Source organism: Taudactylus pleione, unplaced genomic scaffold (genome assembly GCF_031769625.1).
Source record: "Taudactylus pleione unplaced genomic scaffold, aTauple2 ptg000186l, whole genome shotgun sequence".
NCBI classification, from domain to species: Eukaryota; Metazoa; Chordata; class Amphibia; order Anura; family Myobatrachidae; genus Taudactylus; species Taudactylus pleione.
The window spans coordinates 5,501,502-5,523,522 of record NW_028284588.1 but is presented as its reverse complement, the minus strand read 5'-3'; the positions used below and the strand labels follow the sequence as shown (position 1 = coordinate 5,523,522).

Genomic DNA, 22,021 nt, shown 5'->3' with positions numbered 1-22,021 from the left:
ACACAAAACCCAGAACCCAAAACACGGAAGGGTGGTTTTGGCAAAACCAATCCAGATCCAAAACACGAAGAAAGATCCAGATCCAAAACCAAAACACGAAAAGTGGCCGGTGCACACCCCTAATATATATATATATATATATATATATATATACAAATTTGTGCAATGGCCGGCACTCCCTTGCTGTAAGCAAACAGCCGCATCCATTGCCCTCCTCTCATGTGTCCAACCTCGATGGGCACACCAGTGTAATGTAGTCGAATGAGGTGGCACTCAGACGACTTTCACAAAACTTTGTTAGACCAGTCATAAGTCAACGTTTCAGAATCTTTCTTGATTCTTTCGTCCTGACGAGTTGGACATTGCTGTAATAATGAACCTTTCTTTTTATGGCACCACAAGGGTTCCACAGCACCTTATTAGCAAAACAAGAGAAGAGTGACTCAAAACAATGCAGGACAAGGACAGAGGTTATAAACATTGCTGCATGTGCAATCATAATACTCAAATTAGCAGCAGGGCGTAAGCATAAGTGTATCCTTATGGGGAGTTAGGAATAGATAGTATGAGTAAGGTGAAGGAGAAGCACATGATGCTTCTTATAAGGTGCTTTGAACCCTTTGTGTCGCCCTACACATAACCTTTAAGAATACTATAAATACTGTCGTAAGAAAGAGATCAATTTATTTAATCACAACATTAAAGTAAGAATTTTGTTTCTTATAGTTAACAACCATGCCCCCAAAAAACCATCAGGTCCTGCAAAGAAACCATCAGGTGCTGAATTTAGAAAGCAGAGGCGAGGGAGAGAAGAGGAAGCATGCAAGCTTTCTCAAAATTTTCAGAAATGGCTCTCAAAGCCAGGTAGTGATGATGGTGCAGGAACCTCTGCAGAGGAGTTACCACTGGCAGAGATTTCTAATATAGAAGAAGAGGTTCAGGAAGAGCATGATACAACCAGTGTAACTGGTGACGAGGATCAAAGTTTACAAATTGACACTGATGCAACAACTATTAGTAAAGAGCCTGAACTGTCTGGACTTAATTTTAAAGATCCACATTCATGGCCTCACATAACAGATAAAATCAGGTGCTATTTAGTAAAACATGGTCCAGAGCAACAGAAAGATTTAAATTTCACCCACTCAACCACTAGTGACAGAAGGCCATTTAGTTGTGATTAGTTCTTCATAACTCAATCTAATGGTGAAATAGTAGAGCGATCATGGCTAATGCATTCTGAGATGCAGAGAGCAGTCTTTTGTTTTCCCTGTATGCTTTTTGGAAATAGATTCCCATTAACTCCAAATATTGCAAATCCTCAGAAAGGCTTTTCTGATTGGAGGCATTTGACTCCCAGAATAGGAGAACACGAAAACTCTCCTGATCCAGAATTATTTCAATTGGAGAGCTTTAGAAATGCATTTAAAGATTGGTCATGGAGTTGACCATGAACTTCAAACTGTCATCGCTTCAGAAAAACAGAAGCGGCGAGCAGTTTTAAAAATAATTCTCCATGCCATTATTTTCTGTGCCACAAACAATTTAGCTCTCCGTGGTTCATGTGAAACTTTTGGCCAACCCAACTCGGGATTATTCCTTAGCTTCCTCTATGCTATTAGTCAATACAATTCTGATTTAGCAGCTCATATTAAAAAACATAAGAGAGGCAGTGTTAACTATTTTTCACCACAAATCCAAAATGAATGCATTCACCTTCTTGGAAACACAGTGAGACAAGAAATAATTAATAGAATAAAAGAGGCAAAATATTATTCTATTATCTTTGACTGCACTCCAGACACTGCACACAAGGAACAGCTGTGTGAAGTTATGAGGTATGTTAGGATTTCAGAAGAACGATGCAGTGTGGAAGAGAGCTTTATAGACTTCATTGAAACAACAGAGAAAACAGGCAGTGGTCTTGCTGCTGAAATAGAACAGAAGCTTCGCAAGGATGGTTTAGATCCAAATAATATTTGTGGACAAGGTTATGGAGCAAATATGGCAGGAAAATATAATGGTGTGCAAGCAAGACTGAAGCAAGTGAATAATCTGGCTAGATTTGTTCCTTGTGCTGCACATTCGCTCAATCTAGTAGGAGTTCATGCAGCCTGTTCTTCTGTGGAAATGGTGACATTCTTTGCAACTGTTCAAAAAATGTTTACTTTTTTTGTGGGTTCAACAACTAGATGGGACACAATGACCAATATTCTCAACATCACCCTCAAAGGTCATAGTAACACCAGATGGTTATCAATAGCACGTGCTGTAAAATCATTAAGTACCCAATTGCCAGGGGTTCTTGAGGCACTGCACCAAGTATGCGATACTATATGTCTAGAAACAAAATTCACTGCTGAGAGCCAGATACAGCGTATTGATTTTAGATTTATTTCCTTTCTTATTATGTGGTGTAAAATTTTAAATAATATCGACTTTGTCAACCAAGCATTGCAAAAGAAGGGATTATCAATTCACCAAGCTGCAATATTGATAGGTGGACTCCTGAAACAACTACAGCATATGTATGAAGCAGGGGTTGATGCAATACTTAAAGATGCAGGCATTATTGCTCAGTCAATGGATCTTCCTCAAGAATTTCCTATGAAGAGGCAAAGCAAGAGAAGCACACTTGACGATGACGAAGCTCCAGATGACGGTTTCAATATGACCACTGCTCAGGTTTTCCAAAGACTATTCTTTGAAGTAATTGATACTTTGATGGCGCAACTCAAGTGGCGTAATGAAACTCTGACAGAAATCTCTTCTGATTTTGAGTTCCTTACTGGGCCTGCCCTCTCAAACATGCCACTAGGTGACATGAAGAAATGTGCTGCTGACTTGGCAATAAAGTACTTTAGTGATCTCAATGCATCAGGCATTGTGGCAGAGATAGAGAGTTTCAAATTTCAAGTAGTTTCCATCCTCCCAGACTGTAGCAAAGCAACAGCAGAGGAAATTTTGAACCTTATACATGTCTGGAAACTAAGTTTGGCCTACCCTAATATCGAAATAGCTCTGAGAATCTTCCTGAGTATTCCTGTGACTGTACCATCTTGTGAATGGAGCTTCAGCAAACTAAAATTAGTGAAGAACTACTTAAGGTCTTCAATTGGACAACAACGGCTTTCAAATTTGGCCATTCTTTCCATTGAACACTTAATTACAAATTCCATTAACTTTGAAGCTGTGATAGATGAGTTTGCAAGTATAAAGGCTCGGAGGGCACCTCTATAAAGTATTATTTGCTAACTAAAAGTGCAAACAGAGAATTCAATTGTTTAGCATGTGTGCTATTGTTGTTACAGCAAATTTTTGCATAGGTTTTGCTATTGCATTCTTGTTATTATTATTAATATGCTGTTGCTATTTAAAATATTAATAAATATTTAAATAGTCACATTTTCACCCTTTCCATTGTGGAAAAAATGTTTACAGATAGTACCCACTGTCAACCAGTTATTAAGCCAAAAGTTACTTTGTTTTAATAAATGTGCCATGTGGCTTATCCCCTTTACTTGTGATTGTGCGTGATTTTGCAAGTGATTTTGTTATATAGGCAGTTGGTGGGGGGGAGGGGGTTGGGAGGGGGGGGCACCAATGAACTTTCTCGCACAGGGCACCAAAATGTCTAGCTACGGCTCTGAGTGTATGCACATAGGGCCTGATTTAGTGCTGTACACAAATCCAATGGTTTGCATACAACACCGATTGTGAGTCCTGCACATGTGCAGGTATCCCTCAGTGAGATCACTCGCAGTTCCCTTAAGCCACAGCCTGTCAGTACAGGTTGCAGCCACTTGGGTGCGGGGAGTGGGCGGGGCTGGCCTTTATTTAAAAAAATGGGGGCATGTTGCCTGCAGTTTCTAGGGGTGCCAAGGCCAGGGTCAACTATAGAGTGCAAGGGGAAATCTGAGCAACCTGAAGGTCTTGCAGAACATTCAATGCTGCATCCTATCATATTAGTTGTACAATACAGTGTAACCCAGTTAAGGTTAACACAGTTATAGATTAAGCACTGTTATTATTTAGGAGTAATGTAATAGCTGTATAAGTAGTATATATAAGTACATATGTTTATGACTAGGACTATGAAACGGGAATCACAACCCTCGTGCCAGTGAAGATGCTGGAAGAAAATGCCACCTACTCTGCTGATGAAAAACAGAAGTGACAGTTAGGCATCAGCAGTTGGAGAGGGGTAACGTACCTGGGAGCAAGAAAGAGAGGAGGCTGGTGAGAAAGAAGTGTTGCAGATTTTCTGACTGAGGTGCGGGTTTCCAGTGATGCCTTTCAGCCCATTACTGTCTGTCACAACCCGGGTCTGTTTCCCTGCAGCAGGGACACTTATCGGTTCTGCCAGCATTCTCTATAACATCCCAGATGCACAGGCTTCAGTGTCTCGGCCTGCTAGGCCTCAAGCAAGATCTAAGCCTGCTACAGAGTACTGCAGTAACAAGTCCCGATCACCTGTCTGCAAAAGCCAATCAAGTGATAGCCTGAGCCTCACCAAACCACCTGTCTCTGCTCAGCCTATCCCAGGGACCCAGGGGTATATATCCCAGCTGCTGACTCTAATTGCCAGTACAATGTCTAATCTCAGTTCCAACTGAGTGAGTTATACTGAGCTCCCTTTGCTTACTTGTATCCTGTTTGTGCAGTTTTGCTTCCGTCTGCTACACGGACTCCTGCAAGTGATCTACACCTGGTGCAGCTATTCCACTGGCTGCACGGAGAATCTCAGCCTGTTCATGATATCCAAACCTGCCACTCATCTGTGTAGACCAATCTCATTGCATGGTGAGCATACCTGGTTTCTGCACCATTGATGCCGTCCCTGGTATCATCATCCACTATCCATTTCACTGTCCGGTCTGAATCAAGTTCTGGCTATGCCTGAGGCAGCTATCCCACTAGTTGCACAGTGAATACCTACCTGATCCTGTTATCCGAACCTACAACTCGCCTGTGTATACCATTCTCACTACATGGTGAGTGTTCCTGGTTCCTGCACCATTTGATGCCATTCCTGGTATCATCATCTTCTACTACCCATTCCAGTGTTTTGTCTGCATCCCATCCTGCTACCATCTTAGTGCTCCTGGATCCTGGACTACAGCGACAACCCAGTTTCAGCCTGGTGAATATGTTGCCAAGATCTACCAATCCAGCATTCCGGTTACAGTAAAAAGATAGTTTTTATTATATGTCTACAGTACTACTGACTTCATTACCACCTTCCGCAAGATATTTGATGAGCCTGGAAGATCTACCTCAGCATCCAGAGACATATTACAGTTAACCCAGGGTAGTAAATCTATGGGTCAATACGTGATTCCCATCCAATATCATGGTCGGCTGTGGATAGCAGTCTGATTCCTCATGGCACATCAACTGTTAAACTCCAGGTAGGAGCATTGCATTTTGAAGAAATTTAATTTCTTGTCATTCCTAAGGCAGACTTCCTTGGCTACAGAAGCACAACCTTCAGATCGAGTGGTCTACCATGGATATCCCGTCTTGGGGTAAGAACTGTTAAAGCATGTCTGGAGAAAGTGGTCCCCATCCAGGTCTCTGATACCACCCTGGCTGAAAAACTACCATCCCAATATCATTCTTATCTGGATATTTTCCTCAAATAGGGGGCTGATATTCTACCTCCCCACAGTGAATGGGATTGTCCAATAGAGTTACTACATGGAAAAATGCCTCCCCATGATTCCATAAATGAGCATGTGCAGTAAACCAGTAAACTAACCCCCTATTCCTGAAAACCAATTTGCAGGGTTGAACCACCGTAACCAACTGTCCTCATGATGGTATTTAGCAAAATTATCTTTTACAATTTGAACCTGAGTTAAATGATCTTCTATAGCCTCATCAATAGCATAAGTCTGCTTTATATAATTGCAGCAGGCAGTGCCCACTACCATACACATACCTCCTTCTTTTGCAGTGAGGTAATCGAGAACCAAAGCAATGAACCTGTAATTCCTACTTTAACATTTGCATCTCTTTGAGCATTAAGTGAAATGTTTCATCATATATTTGAGTGATGTTATCCAATAGGGTTGCCAAATCAATTATAAATTAAAATGCTTTCTTAATGCAACATCTGTTCACCCAAGACACATCAAATAAAGGCCGCACTGCTCTCTTGGTTAACAAATGATGCGGAATCTGTTTGGTATTAACTTGATTCCCATCTGTAAAGAATGTGGTGGGTATCAAACATCCCAATGTCAGGGCCGGATTACCAATGGGGCAGATGGAGCTACAGCTCCAGGCCCCCAATCAAAACAGGCCCACAGCGTCTGTGACTAATTTGCTGCTGTAGACAGGATTGGCATTTCCTGCTACAGCAGCCTGCCAGTGGCCGTCCAAGGCCCCACCCTCCAGCTGCGAGCCGAAACCCCCCCTCCCCCCAGTCGCGTCACTGGTAGGTCATGCGCGGCACACATAGCGGCGGTTACACGGAATAGCAATGCAGGGAAGGGCTTCTCTAGTCCTTCCTGCGTGGGCGAGTGCAGCAGACTCATAATGATACAGTGCCTCCACGGTGCTGCCCCGCTACCTGAAGCAGCACAGAAAGCAGTCTCACTGGCAGCTGTGTGAAGACTCGGCATGAGGTGAGGCAAGCTGCTGATCATAACTGGGGCATGCAGGCTGGCTGAGGCACAGACAGTACGATTTTGGAGAGTGAGAGTATGCTGTGTTTACTGCTGGGGCAATATATACATATTATATTTGTAGGGGCAATGCTGTATATACTGCTGTGCTAATATTGTGTACATACAGCATTGCCAACACAGATATAATATACACAATGTTTGCCCCATAACAGCAGTATACACAGCATTTCCCTCTACAGATAATATATACAATAATATTACACCAATATTAGTGTTATGGGGGTAATATTGTATATTAAATCTGTGAGGGCGATGCTGTATATACTGTTGGTATGGGAGTAATATTATGTACATTACATCTGTGGGGGCAATGCTGTATATACTGTTGGTATGGGGGTAATAGTATGTACATTACATCTGTGGGGGCAATGCTGTATATACTGTTGGTATGGGGGTAATATTATGTACATTACATGTGTGGGGGCAACGCTGTATATACTGCTGGTATGGGGTAATATTATGTATTATGTATATTACATCTGTGGGGGGCAATGCTGTGTATACTGGTGAAATGGGGGTAATATTATGTATATTACATCTGTGGGGGCAATGCTGTATATACTGTTGCTATGGGGATAATATTATGTATTATGTATATTACATCTCTGGGGGCAATGCTGTGTATACTGGTGGCATGGGGGTAATAGTATGTATATTACATCTGTGGGGGGCAATGCTGTGTATACTGGTGGTATGGGGGTAATATTATGTATATTACATCTGTGGGGGCAATGCTGTATATACTGTTGGTATGGGGTAATATTATGTATTATGTATATTACATCTGTGGGGGCACTGCTGTGTATACTGGTGGCATAGGTGTAATATTCTGAATATTACATCTGTGGGTGCAATGCTGTGTATACTGGCAATTATATATATCACTGGGGCAGCACAGATGGTGTAGCAGTCAGTACTACTGCCTCCCAGCATTGAGGTCCAGGGTTTGACTCCCACCATGACCCCTACCCTGTGGAGTTTGTATATTCTCCCAATACTGTACTTGTCTTTGTTTCCTCTGGGTACTCTATAGTACCCATCGAAAGACAATTTCCTATTTTTGTTAAGGTGGTTATCTGGCATTAATGGTAACGGTCACTGATAAGTGAGCCATTTCTTATCCACAGTATATTTAAAATTGGCTGATATTTGTGCGTAATACATGTGAGTATAATGCACCATGGTCCTGATTCAAGGCTGCACACAATGCCGATATTGACGTATTTGAGCGGTTTTGCTACTGCGCATGCATGAAAATCACTGTAAATTGGTATGACGCATGCGTCACACTGTGTACGCACAAAGATGCTTTTGTGATTGAGATGCATGGTATTTGAACTGTCTAGGGAAAGTGATGAGCGTTCCTGGCCAGATACGGCAGAGTGAGCGCACGCTGGTGTAATGACGCCCACTTTTCTTTCTTAGCACACATTAATCTCCAGGAAGCGTATGATTAATCAGTAACATCGTGAGCCATCAGAGCTGCACGCAGCGCTTGAGGTAGACCCTACCCCGCCGCAAGCACTGCGATCATGGCAGGCCGAATTACAACCAAGTGACGTGTACAATGACGCCCCATGCTAATTATGAAAGCCCATTAAACTCTGTTTTGACGCCCAGACACGCCTGCGTTCGCACCACCACTCCCCCGTTCACAAACATCTTCCCGTTACCACCCGCAAATGGCGCTGTCACTCACAATAGCATCCAGTCTGTCTACTACAAGCGCACGATTCCCGGACGCAGTGACTGGTTCGCGCATGCGTATTTTGATAATTGCCCATAGCGAGCGTTTGCGGCTTAGCGTCTGGGTCTGAATCAGGCCCTGAGTGTTGACAAGCAGTTCATTTTTTTGTGGGGAATGGACCCAATGGATCTCTGTCAGTAGTCTATATGGCGCTCCAATGTCTAAGGCCAATTTATCATTATCAGGTATATTTCTGTTAATAAAAATTCTTGCATTTTATTAATAACCATAGTTTGTATTTTTACTATTTATTTTTTATTCAGTGGTCAGTAATATAACAGGTGATCTATGCTTCATATTAGCAAAGAGGGGAGGGAGATTGAGGTGGATGAAGGTAGACGAGTAGCTATACACTTCCATGGTGCTAGCCACACCCCACAGCACAGACCACACCTCCACAGTACTGGTCACATTCTCATATCACTAGTCACACCCCCTGCGGAAGCACACAATAGGCCCTTCATAAATTTCAGCTCCATGCCCATGATGATCTTAATCTGGCACTGCCAAATGTACAATTACCCAATCCCCCATAGGGCAACCATTTGTAGGCCTTTCTCCCACAAAGGTAATACACATCTGGAAGAATATATGGAATATTAGCCACCACAGTGTATACATTGGCTAAAAGATCTCAGCTCTTATCAGGATCAGGTGTTAATTGCATTATGTCTAGGGTATCACTACAATTATGTGTAATGTTTAACAGAGCCCACCATTCCCTGGCAGTATTAACCGATTTAGCTCCTACATCCTGTATTTGAAATATCTTCCTACCCATCTTGCACTTAAACATAAACAATCCCCTTTTATATGTGAAATTTACTGCTGTGTAGGAACAATCTAATTGTCCCACCCTCAGGGCTGAAGGGGTGAGTGTTAATGTGTGGTTTTCAACATGTAATGTCAAATTTCTAAATACAGGTGGTGATTCAATACAAAATTCAGGTGCATTACTTAAAGTTGTCACTATTAAAGGAACAGATTGTTCAGAAAATGTGGTGCTAAACCCTGAGCCAGCTGAACGCTTCAGACTCAGAAACTCAGTTCTGTAAAGTGGTACTCCCACCCAATTAATGGATCCAGCAGATAGGGAGCATGTGTGCGAATCCATCAATCTTTAATCTGTAACTGTTCTGCTGCCCTGTAATGCAGTTGTACAAATGAGTTTGTCCATGGTTTATTATAACTTCTCTTTTTCTCATGGAACTCAAAAGGCTGCAGACACCAGATCAGGAACACAATTCCCGCTATTGCACTGTATAAGACCGCTATCAGTGTCCAGAAGCTTCTGTCTGATCGAGGTCCCAATGGAACAGAGACTGCCATTTATGTTGTCCTGGGGTACAATCTGTGGGAAGGAAAAAAGACAGGATTAGTATCACCTTCCAGTAACACAAAATATGTCTGTCCTAAACCTTGCACCACTCTCTCCCTTTTTCTTATCTGTTTGCTGTCCAGCAGGGAGAACCCATACCTTCCCACCAGGTATGGAGTATTCAATTTTCTTGTGTTATATGTACTGTCTTTGGCATAATCCCTGCTCTAGTTGTAATTTGGTATATACAAACAGAACCACCACATATTCCCCTGCCTCATGTCTGGTTGCTGTAGGTTCCCAAGAACAAGTTGTCATTATGGGCCATATAGGAGTGAAATAAATAAGTTTACCTTCCTATAACTCTAAAATACCTGTGCCAAATGCCAAAACCACCACTGGTTCATCTCTATATTCTCCTGTGGGAATATCCTTCCCATAAAACTCTGAAAATAGAGAATACATGGTGACTGCATGTTCACAGTTGACATGCAAATGTCTCTTGGTTCTGATTGTGACCATATGAGGAGGCCTTGGGTTGGGAGGTGTTAAAACCTCTGAAATGTGGTCAAGTCACCTCCTACTGATCTATCATTCAGACAACTCACAGACTCTCCCAAAACTTTGTCCCAACCCCTTAATGTGTGCGTGGGCATTCTCTTCCTGAACTGCTTCTTCAGGAGCCCATTCATCCTCTCAATCAAGCCAGCAGCCTGCGGATAAGAGGGAATATAGTAAACTCAGTACACCCCTCGCTCAGGTGCCCATTGCTTGACTTGTTTGCCAGTGAAATGAGTGCCATTATCTGAATGTATTTCCAAGGGTGCTCCATAATGCAGAGTCAAATCTCTTTTGATTGTAGGTTGCTGATCTGCATGAGCCGGGGGGCATGCGACAAGTACCCCAGAATAGGTATCCACTGCAGTGCAGCAGTATTGTACCCCTCCACGTCCAGTGGGCAAAGGGCCAATGAAATCAATCTGTCACACCTGTCCTGCACTCTCTCCCCGAAAGATGGATCCTATATCTCCAGTGAGTTTCTTGCGGAAGTTAAGCAACTGGCAGGTTTCACATTTTTCCACAATCTCTCTTGCCATCTGCTGTGTCATTGGAATGTCTTTTCTTTGTGCCCAAGCATAGGTTCCCCCTGCTCCTCTGTTTCCACTTTGGGCATGTGCCCACTCTCCCAAGTTGTACAAGTCTGTATGTTCTTCTGGAGTGAGAGCCACAGTTTTCACTTGAACCAGAGCCTCTGCAACATTATTGCCTTCTAGTCCAGTGTGAGCATTGACATGGCACACCGACACAGGCCTTCAGTTGCACTGATTCCAGATTTCATTCCACTGAGCGGTGCCTCCCAAGATCACTTTGTCATGAACTTTCCAGTTATTCTCCTTTCAGGCTGGCATCCAAGTGGTTAGACCTTGGAACACAGCCCAGCTGTCTGTATAGATTATGAGAGGACCTTTGATTTCTTCCAGTACCATCAGAAGGGCTCCCAATTCTGCATACTGACTTGATCCACCCTCACCATTATCATGTAACAGTTCTTGTGTGATAGGCTGATATGCTGCTGCAGCCCAACAACACCCTTTTGATGTCAAAATAGCTGATCCATCTGTAAACCAAGCTTATTCTGCTGCTATTGTGACAGTTGATCATACGGTTCAGCAATTTGCACAGGACCTCCTCCAATGTGCAGGGGTGGTAATTCAGTTTCTGTGCTTTCGAAATTTACTAGGCCCGCAATTTGAGTGGCCACTTGTGAAGGATCTTGACTGGATACTCCTCCCTTTTCAGATAGGTACCACTTCCACTTCTGTAGGGTTTGGTTCTGAGCCACTGCTGTGTGGGCTCAGAACCAAACCCAACAAGTCCTTCTTGTTGCACCCACCGTGCCACTGGCAAATCAGTTCGAACAGTAACTGCTTGTTGCTTTGTTGTGCTCTCCACATGCTGTAGGGCAGTGTATGCTGCCAAGAGGGTCTTCTCCAATGGTGAGTACCTGGTCTGGGCAGGTGCAAATTGTTTTGCCCAGAAACCTATTGGAATCTGCTTCTCACTGCTGTTGGCACTCTTCTGTCATAGGCCCCATGACATGCCATGTATCCCAGGCTCCTGCTGGCAGCAACCCCTGGTGCATCCGGAAATCCTGCTGGTTCCCAGACCAAGTCATTCAATAATCCTGCTGGCAGCAATACCTGGCATATCTGGAAATCCTGCTGGTTCCCAGACCAAGTCATCTAGTAAACCTGATAATGGCTATACCTGGCGTATCCAGAAATCCGCTGATTGGCTGGTGGCTCCTTCAATGATAGGGCACACAAGTGCCCCAGTCATTTGCGCGGAGTAAAGGCATGTGTACACACATACTTCTATTCAGTCCGCTTGGATTCGGGTACACTCGTGTTTTTTTTTTAACCCTTTGGATGCCTACTTGGAGAAGAGGACGTGAACTATGCATAGTATAGGTACCCCTATGGATTACTTGGATACTAGGTGAATATGTGTGATAGTGAGTGTGCATGTATGTTATAATAAAATTATACTTTCACGGTGTATGTTGTGTTTATTTACATATTGCTTTGGTTGTGGAACTACAAGTGCCAGCGGGCCCATAATGTCCCACATGCTGGTATTTGTGGTTCTCCAAATACCAGCATGCGGGGGAGGCTTGCTGGTATGTGTAGTTCCACAACTAAAGACAATATTTAACTATTGATTTTACACTACACACTAACACTATCAACCCTGCACCCACCACCCTAGGGTGCCGGGGATAGCCTCGGGCTATCAGCCTAGGCCAGGGATGCCCTGGAGAGGGGGACCCCTTTATTGAAGGGCTGACTAGCGGTCAGGGCTGATGCTGTGGCTGGGGGGCCTGGTGAAAGGGCTCCCCTGGCTGTGGCATCAGCCCTCCCTGCTAGAAAGGGTCCAGTGCTGGTTTTACTTATAGGGTTACCCCTATGCAAATTTCCCACCCCCTATCATTAAAACCAGGACTGGCCCTGCTGCCTGGTGCTGGCACCTTAATTACGGTGGAACCCTACTCATTTTGTTTCCCGTAATTGTAGGTACCAGGACAGGGTGGCAAGTCCGGGGCTGGTTAAGCTTTAGGGGGGCATTTTCTTAAATATTATTTAACCCATTTTTTACAGGTCTTAACGCAGAAGCAGCTTACACATATCTCACTGATATGTGCAGGCTGCTTGCTCGGGTGAGTTTGGAAGAGAAAAAACACTGCAATCTTGGGTGAGTAATCTCCTCTAAACTCTCAATTTGGAGGAAAAAACTCGGTCTGCTTCACCATCGAAAACCTCACTTTCACCTAAACTCACTTCTTAGTAAATTTGCGAGTTGTTAAAGGGAAAACTCCCCCGAGTTTTGGTGAAGCAAAGGCTTGGAGCAATGCTTCCTCAAGGCAGACTTTATGCTCTGTCCCTTCCTGAGAGCAAAGCAATGGAGGAATATATCCAGGATGCCTTGGAGAAAGGCTTCATTCGGCCTTTAAAATCACCGGGTGGAGCGAGCTTCTTTTTTGTGCAGAAAAATGACAGCTCTCTCCGACCATGCATTGATTTTCGAGGGTTGAATAACATTAGGGTGAAGAGTTCCTATCCATTGCCCATGATGAACAGCTCCAGGGGGGCTCCATCTTCACCAAGATAAACCTCAGAGGAGCGTATAACCTGATTCGCATAAAAGAAGGTGAGGAGTGGAAGACGGCCTTTAACACCCATTCCGTCCACTACGAATATCTGGTTCAGCCTGTCTAATGCCCCAGCCGTCTTCCAGTACTTCATCAACGATGTGTTGAGGGAATATCTTGGGGTATTTGCAGTGGTCTACTTTGACGATATTCTGATTTATTCCAGCTCCCCGGAGGAACACGTAAGACGGGTGCTACTTAAACTCCTGGAAAACAACTTGTATGCGAAACTAGAGAAATGTGACTTTGAAATCCAAGAGGTATCATTCCTGGGATACATTATCTCCTCTCAAGGATTTTCGATGGACCCAAGCAAAGTCAAGGCCATCTTGGATTGGGTTCAGCCAACCAAGCTAAAAGCAGTTAACACTTCCTTGGCTTCGCCAATTATTACAGGTTTATTAACTTTTTCATCCATAGTCGCGCCTATTGTGGAGCTTACCAGGAAAGGAGCTGATGTGGTGAACTGGTCAGCCAAAGCTCTCAAAGCCTTCAACTCCTTAAAAGCTGCCTTTACCTCCGGTCCTCTGGCATCCCAATCCAGACCTTCCATTTGTTGTCGAAGTAGACGCCTCTGAGATCGCCTCGGGGGCTGTTCTGTCACAGAGGGATCTTGAGAATGGCAAACTACATCCCTGCGCTTATTACTCTCGGAAGTTCGCCTCAGCCGAGAGGAACCGTGAGCTTTTGCCCATCAAGTGGGCATTTGAAGATTCGAGGCATTGACTGGAAGGAGCGAATCATGTCATCACGGTGCTCACTGATCACAAAAATCTTTCATATATCGAGACCACCAAGAGGTTCATGCCAGACAGGCTCAGTGGGCATTATTTTTCACCCGCTTTAATTATGTTATCTCGTTCCGGCTTGGCTCCAAGAATTTAAAGGCGGACATGCTGTCTCACCATTTTCAACCTGTCCAACCACTCACTGTTCGGGAAGAAACCATCGTTCCTGATTCCAACATCCATTTTGCTGTGACCAGAGATCTTGCCGGTCTCATTTGTGCCTGCCAGTTAAAAGCTCCAGCAGGGATGCCACAAGGGGTCATGTTTGTTCCAGAAAGATTCCAAAAGGCGGTTCTGTTGGACTTTCATCCTTCCAAACCATCTGGGCATCCGGGCATTGCTAAAACAACCGAGTTACTGTCTCATTCTGTCTGGTGGCAGTCTATGGGTCAAGATGTTCAGGAATTTGTATTAGTTTGTGACATCTGTGCTCAAAACAAGTCTCCTCGCACAGCTCATCCCGGTCTCCAGCTCCCCCTTCCTACTCCATCCAAGCCATGGACCCATATTGCCATGGACTTCATCATAGACCTGCCGTCTTCTTCCTGTTGCTCTGTTCTCTGGATGAATGTTGACCATTTTAGCAAGATGGTGCACTTTGTTCCACTCACCATGCTGCCTTCTGCTAAAGAATTGTCTTTCTTATTTGTGCTTCACATTTTCAGACTCCACGGCTTGCCGATTGATATAGTTTCTGACCAAGGGACGCAGTTTGTGGCATGGTTTTGGAAGGGTTTCTGCTCGACCTTGGGTATCAACATCAGTCTGTCCTCTGGGGTACCATCCACAGTCAAACAGGCAGACAGAATGGGTAAACCAATCTCTGGAGCAGTATCTCCGATTCTTTGTCTCCAAGTACCAGATCGACTAGGTGTCTCTTCTTCCGATTGCGGAGTTCGCGTTCGATAATTCTTGTCACTCCTTGTCATCTGTGTCACCTTTCTTCTGCAACTCTGGGCTGCACCCTAGAGCAAACTCCTTTGAGGCACTTTCAACTGGTATTCCATCCTCCACATCTGTTGCAAGGCTCCAGTCAGTTTGGAGAAAAGTTCGCCAAAGTCTTAATAAAGCATCCTGTTATGCCAAAACTTGGGCAGATAAGCACAGGTGACCATGCAGTTTTAAAGTGGGAGATTTGGTGTAGATGTTCTCCAGAAATATCAACATCTGCCAGCGGTCGCAGAAGTTGGATCCCAGGTTCATTGGACCGTTTAGGATTATCTCTCGAATCAATACTGTGGCCTTCCATCTGAAGCTGCCTCCTAACCTAAGAATCAACAACACTTTTCACTGCACCTTACTCAAGCCGGTGTCTTCTTCCCACAGTTACGGCTCTAGACGGCCAGCAAGACCTCCACCTGTCCTTATCCAAGGACGCGGGGTTTGTAGTGGAATAAATTCTGGATTCTAGACTCTCACGAGGAGCTCTTCAGTTCCTGGTCCATTGGAAGAGGTATGGACTAGAAGAGCGGTCCTGGGTTCCTACGAGATCATTGAATGCTCCTGCCTTGGAAAAAAGATTTTTTTTCAAGACTTTCTGGAGAAACCTGGAGCTAGTGGTTCCTTAACCCTTCGTCAATGGGGGGTACTGTCACAAGACGCAGTCACATCGGTATATGGAGATTCTCTCAGGCCGGTTGCTGGGAGACAAATATGCCACGCTTTCAGCTTGTAGATCCTCCCATCTGGCTGTCATAACCTCTGCAGGGATGGGATTGGTGCATCCTCCTTCTACCTTGCTGGTGTGCTGCGAAGGTGCTGGTGATAGCATTCTACGTGTTTCTGGTTCAGCTGTGAGTCTCCTGTGTCCAGTCGAGTATCCAGTGTAAACGTCTGCTTTGTTTAGATTCCTGCCGTTTGTGTCATCCAGGCGGCACGGTCCGCATACCAGTCTCCTGCCACTTGTGTCATCTAGGCGGCATGGTCTGCATACCAGCTTCCTGCCGTTTGTGTCATCCAGACGGCATGAGCCGCACCTCAGTGTCTCATTTACGCAATCCAGTGAGTTACTGCTTGTGTCAACTGGCCGGCACAAGTCGCACCATTGCACCAAGTGCATGCAAACCAGTGTACTGCTACTTTTGTGAACCCGGTAGCACAAGCCGCACCATTGCACCGAAGTGCATGCAAACCAGTGTACTGCTACTTGTGCCAACCCGGTGACACAAGCCGCACCATTGCACTCCGTGTACACAAATTAAGTGTAATGCAGTGTTACAACCCGGTGGCACAAGTTGCACTTCTGCACATACTGTACTCAGCCCAGAGGCTGCTTCTTGCCAAAGACTTACCAGCCCTCAAGGCTGTTGTATGGCCCAAGGCCACATTACATCCTGTACTCAGCCCAGTGGCTACTTCTTGCCAAAGACTTACCAGCCCTCAAGGCTGCCACAAGGCCCAAGGCTGCATCCAGTACTCAGCCCAGAAGCTGCTTCTTGTCATAGACTTACCAGCCCTCAAAGCTACCACATAGCCAAAGGCCGCATCTTGTACACAGCCCAGTGGCTGCCTCTTGCAAAGGCTTATCAGCCCTCAAGGCTGCAACACCTCATCAGCCCTCAAGGCTGCCACATGGTCAAAGGCCACATCTTATTCATAGCCCAGAGGCTGCTTCTCACCAAGGCTTATCAGCCCACAAGGCTGCAACACCTCACCAGCCATCAAGGCAATTACGGCCACAACTAGCCGATTATTCCAATCTTGCTCTTAGCTGATACTTCAGCCTAAAGGCTGCAACAAACAGAATACCTTTCAAAAGGGGTACCCCCACCAACCTCCTTGCTAAATCCTTTGCTCTGCACAAACTGTTGATTCCCTCCTCAGAAATTGTCACACACCACTTCCTACAAATGTTGCATATCATTGAGGATATTTATGCACGTGCATTCAATTTTTTTATCCACTGTACAGCATACATGAAAAATAAATAATAAACATTTTTTAAAAAATTAGGGTCCCCCCTAAGCTTAACCAACTCTAGCGCTTTTGCCTAGGCTATTATGGGAAAAATCGAGGGGGGAAAATGCATGGAATCCCCCTTTTTTTTTACCGGCACAGGGATTGTGGAACCATAGTAGGGAGATCCGCAGTGTGGAGGTACACCCACCAACATTCCACCAGTCCCTGCCAGTTGGCACCAAGGAGAGTGGGGCTCATAAATTAAAAAAATGTGTGGTCCCCCCTCCTGAGTCCAACCAGCCCTAGTGCCATTTTTAAAAATGATATTGTTTTTACAGGTTAATTACTTGTCTCAGCATGCCTGCCAAAGCAGTATGGCCCTTGTTGAACCACAAGTGCCAGCATGTCTGGGTATGAAGGGTGCCCTGGCACCTGTAAAAAATATTAAATACATACCATAGAGAAAATACTTTATTAAATAAAGACTCCCTAGAAACCCTTATTTACCCCTTTATTGCTCTCGCTCCAAGTGGGAAAAACCTCTTCGGTCCCTGTAGCCATTTCATGGGTTCTTGCCAAAAAAAAACATCAGACGATGCAATCTGTCATTTTCAGACCCCACCGCAACTAAGAGGTCACACAGGGACACTCTCCATAGGAATGGGTCTGTGTTGATTGGTCAGAACGTGGAAGCTGCTGGTGAACTGGCCAATCGGCATGTCCACATTCATTTCAAGAAGTTCAACCATCAGTCAGAAATTGTTATACACTGCTTCAGAAAGTGTCGCACATCGCTTTGTATATTGTCGCAGATTCCCATTTATCCTTATGGAGAGTGTCTGCATGTTCTCCATCACTCAGAAATGTTCGCACATGCAGTACATTTATCCGCTGTATACTGTACAAGATAAATAAATATAAATTATTATTATTAATAATAATAATAACAATAAAAAAAAATGTGGGGACCTCCCTCTAAGCTCAACCTTTTATATTCATGTAAATTGTCGCTCAACATTGGAGAAGAAAACAAATAAGCAGCATATTAAAACATAAGTCGGTATCCAATTAGCCGCAGCTAATTACCTCAGCCAAGGCTATCCAATTAGCACTTAGGGATTTTGTTTCGGCTGCCTCAGGCAGAGAAAACCAAATCCGTGATAAGAGGCTGTTTTTCTCCTGATCTCAGCAGTGAAAATACATAGGTCTGCGACTTTTTGAGGATCCTATGTGTTTACGTAAGAAAAACAGAAAGTTTTTGGACATAAAAAATGGGGTTTAATTGGATAGCATGAAAAAACAATCGTCAAAAAAGACCCAAAAATTGGTGAAAAACCCTGTTTTCTGTGTCCGAAATTTTTTTGCGGCTAATTGGATACCGGCCATAGTGTCATTTTACTACATTAGCTATTTGACACATAACGCTGTAGTTTAGGAAAGGTGACATCTGGTGGTTTGAAGGTGGTATTACACCATCCGACATATCTGTAAATTATGCTGTGAGTAAAAAATAAAACTAATCACTGGACGTATGTGATAGAGCAGCTCCGTAATGATATGATTAATTCCTTAAAATTTAAAAACAGCGATATTTGTCTAGTGATTATTTAGTCAAAATATAAATAGTAAATGAAAAGTAAATATTAGAAAAACTAATATACATAGCGAATGCAATGCCATAAATGTTAAAAACAAATTAGGACCTGCCTGCTTTTCCAGGAGGACGGAAATGCCACACAATTTACGGTAGGCTTCTGCCCGTTTCGGGAGAGTAGGCAAGTATGATACAAGGGACTAAGACAGTTTTTCTCAGAGGTTCCCAAAACTCAGTACTTAGGGCACCCTAACAGTCCAGCTTTTAAGCATATCCATGCTTAACCACAGGTGACTTAATTAGTACCTCAGTCAGTTTTATTTAACCACCTGTACTGAACCATGAACATCTCTAAAAACTGCGCTGTTGGGGTGCCTTGAGGACCGCGTTTGGGATCCTCTGGTTTATCTAATACAGTGTATCAGTGAATAGTGGTAGTTTGATCAAGAGTGTGACAAATGGATATTTACATTAGGACTCAGTGCTGCAACCCATTTGATATTAAAGAACACAGCAGCAGTAGAAAACAATTAAAGAAGGTGCTACTATTGATGATTAAAATATAGCCACGTCAAAAGTGATCAAATGATTTATGATAACTGTTGAAAACAAATTAAAAGGGATTCTTTAACTGCTGAGGAAGGACCAAGCACATCAATTGGTGAGGAGAGTGGCAGAGAAGTAGCAACATGTAGGACTGAATTAGCTTTGTAGGCATTAAATGAAAGTTTAAGCAGTGTGCGAGCATCACCTATCAAGAGGAAAAGAATGAAAGAAAACTATTGCAAAAGGAAAGCTGTAAAAATTGCAAAAGTTATAATAAAAGGATATATTCCATATTCCATCTGAGGAACCTGTGCCTGATAATTGTTTTCTACTGCTGCTGTTTCCTTTAATATCAAATGGGTTGCAGCATTGAGTCTTAATGTACCTCTTACCTATTTGTCACACTCTTGATCAAACTACAACTATTCACTGATAAACTGTATTAGGTAAACTGTCAGTCCTTTGTATCACTAGTTCTCAATGCAGAAGCTGCAGCCAGACGGAGAAGAAAACAGCAGGGATGGCCATCGACCATCAATAGTTTACAAATATCAATGGTTTACAACCTATGGTTGAGGGCAGAGAGCCAATTCTTTTCTGCCATCGATGGCAAAGTGGAACCCAATGGGTTTTTTTCGCTCATGACACAGAGCTTATCCCCACCCCCTGGCTGTCCACTAAGCCCCGCCACCTGTTTTTTGATTAGTCCGCAGCTTGCCAGACACCCGACAGCGGTGGCCATCGAGTGGTGCAAATCATTGATGGTACAATAACAATGTCCATCTCTAGAACACTACAAGGCAAGTCTGAACTTGCCAGTTGCATGGTTAGTGCAAGTGGGTTCAACTGTCGTACTTAATATTATTTTACTCCTTCCCAAAGGCTTCCCAAAATGAAACTTATAACTTTTTAGATATTCAAGGTCAAAGATCACATCATGTGACCTTGACATGTAGAAGTCAATATTTAAATATAAAACAAATTTTTATGAAAACTATGGTCCCTTAGCTTCAAAACAAGACCAACATGAATGTTCTACCACAATTAGAAGCAATGTTATGATTCATTTTAGTTGACCTTGCCATGTTTGCAACCCTGTAGCATGAAGGCTAAAATTTTACATATGAAAGTTACTTTGTGCCGTCTTCCATCCTACCAAATTTTACGAAAATCTGAGATGGTCGGGTTGAAAAGTTACTTTTATTGTGGTGATTTTGTATGGAATAGCCCCAATGTCAACATGTTAAAAAGCAAAATAAAATAACTAGAAATAAGAAAGTGTAAATAGAGTATGAATTGTGGGCCTGATTTAGAGATTCCCGACATGCCTGTGTTTGCCTAGCCTCCCCACATTACTTCCCCCAAACACTGACTACCTTTCACTCACTTTGTGACTGAGGGCCTGATTCAGAGCCACTCGCTAGATGCGATCGCTTGCATGATGTGTATGCAAATTGCGTAGGCAGTGCTATCGCACAGTAATGCATTAGCACGCCCAGTATTTCTTATAGAGCGATCACACAGTGTATGCACACACCCACCAGCCTGTTTTAAGACGCCCACTTGTGCATGTCATGTCCAGGAAGTGTATGCAACCATCGGTACATCGGATGCTATCGCAGCGCTTCAGTGTAAAAACAAGCCAGGTGACATGTACTATGATGCTTTCTTTTATTTATGCATACCTCTAAAACACCATTGAGATGCTCAGGCATGCCTGCGTTTGCACCTCCACTCCCCTGTTTTTTTATGGTCAGCCTGTTACCACCTACAAATGCCTTCCCTTGTCACTCACTCTGTTGGGCTGTATACGCAGCGAGTGAACGCATTGTGAACTTTCGCTAAGGTATGCGCATGCGCACTGAGATGCATAAACATGAGCACAATACATACCATCGGCAGCAGCGAGAGAATGCATCTTAGCGAGCGGGTCTGAATGAGCTCCTTAATCCACTGTTCGGGCGTAATTGCAAACCAATTGCTGCATATGTACAGTACAGCTTTCACGCATACGCAAATCACTCAACTACATAGATATCGGCAATGATTAAATATCTGAATGAGGCCCTATGTGTAAAAATCGCTATCCATTCTATACTCACTCCTGTGTTCACTTTATATAATAAAGATTGTGATTGAACAAGGTGGTATCGTGTGTTCTTATTGGAAGATACTAATTGTTATTCTAGTAAGTTAGTTTTGAATTTTATCGAGTTATGCATATTCAGATGCTTAAAAACTCCTCCATTGTTAAAAAAGGAACATTGTAATCATATAGCAGATGTTTCATTAACCAGAGTGTATCATTCAATCACACAAGATGTAGAATAAAATAGTATTTACATTTGTTCAAGGAATTAGAAGTGTGACATCTATATAATTAGCAACACATTTTTCCTTGTTAAAGTTACTCGTTGTTCAAAGATATACTCCATTTAGATTGTCAGTAAGTTTGCACTTAAATAGATATACTGTTTTATTTAATTACCACCCAATTCATAGTGGCATCCTATTTCATGAGGTGGGTTAACTCCATATGTTGAGTTTTCAAAAGTGTTCACATGTAATATTTATTAAAGTATAGATTGGGTTAATCCAAAGTGACTGAATACTCCACTTAAGTTATGGGTAGATTTATCATTTATATTAATCATTAACCATTTTCACAGTGGTATTTAGCTGATAGTCACTCCTGGCCAAAATTTGTTTATCTGGTCTTGTATGTA

The 22,021-nt window shown here is 43.4% G+C and overlaps 1 protein-coding gene and 1 long non-coding RNA gene across 2 annotated transcripts; one reads left to right on the top strand and one right to left on the bottom strand.

The window, feature by feature from the left end:
* The first annotated feature begins 1,419 nt into the window (after positions 1-1,419).
* Positions 1,420-3,240, top strand: LOC148519638 (zinc finger MYM-type protein 1-like). The gene has a single exon (XM_088476327.1). The coding sequence runs from the start codon at positions 1,420-1,422 to the stop codon at positions 3,238-3,240; it is 1,821 nt and encodes a 606-aa protein (XP_088332453.1).
* Positions 3,241-9,541: 6,301 nt separating this feature from the next.
* On the bottom strand, positions 9,542-18,001 carry LOC148519637 (uncharacterized). Its single transcript, XR_015878916.1, has 2 exons — positions 17,663-18,001; positions 9,542-9,793 (listed from the first exon to the last, which is right to left on the bottom strand). It is a non-coding gene; the product is annotated as an uncharacterized LOC148519637 (long non-coding RNA).
* Between the last annotated feature and the right edge of the window lie 4,020 nt (positions 18,002-22,021).

Bases quoted from the DNA above. Each gene is read 5' to 3' on its own strand.
- LOC148519638 (XM_088476327.1), top strand. From the start codon at position 1,420: ATGCATTTAAAGATTGGTCATGGAGTTGACCATGAACTTCAAACTGTC.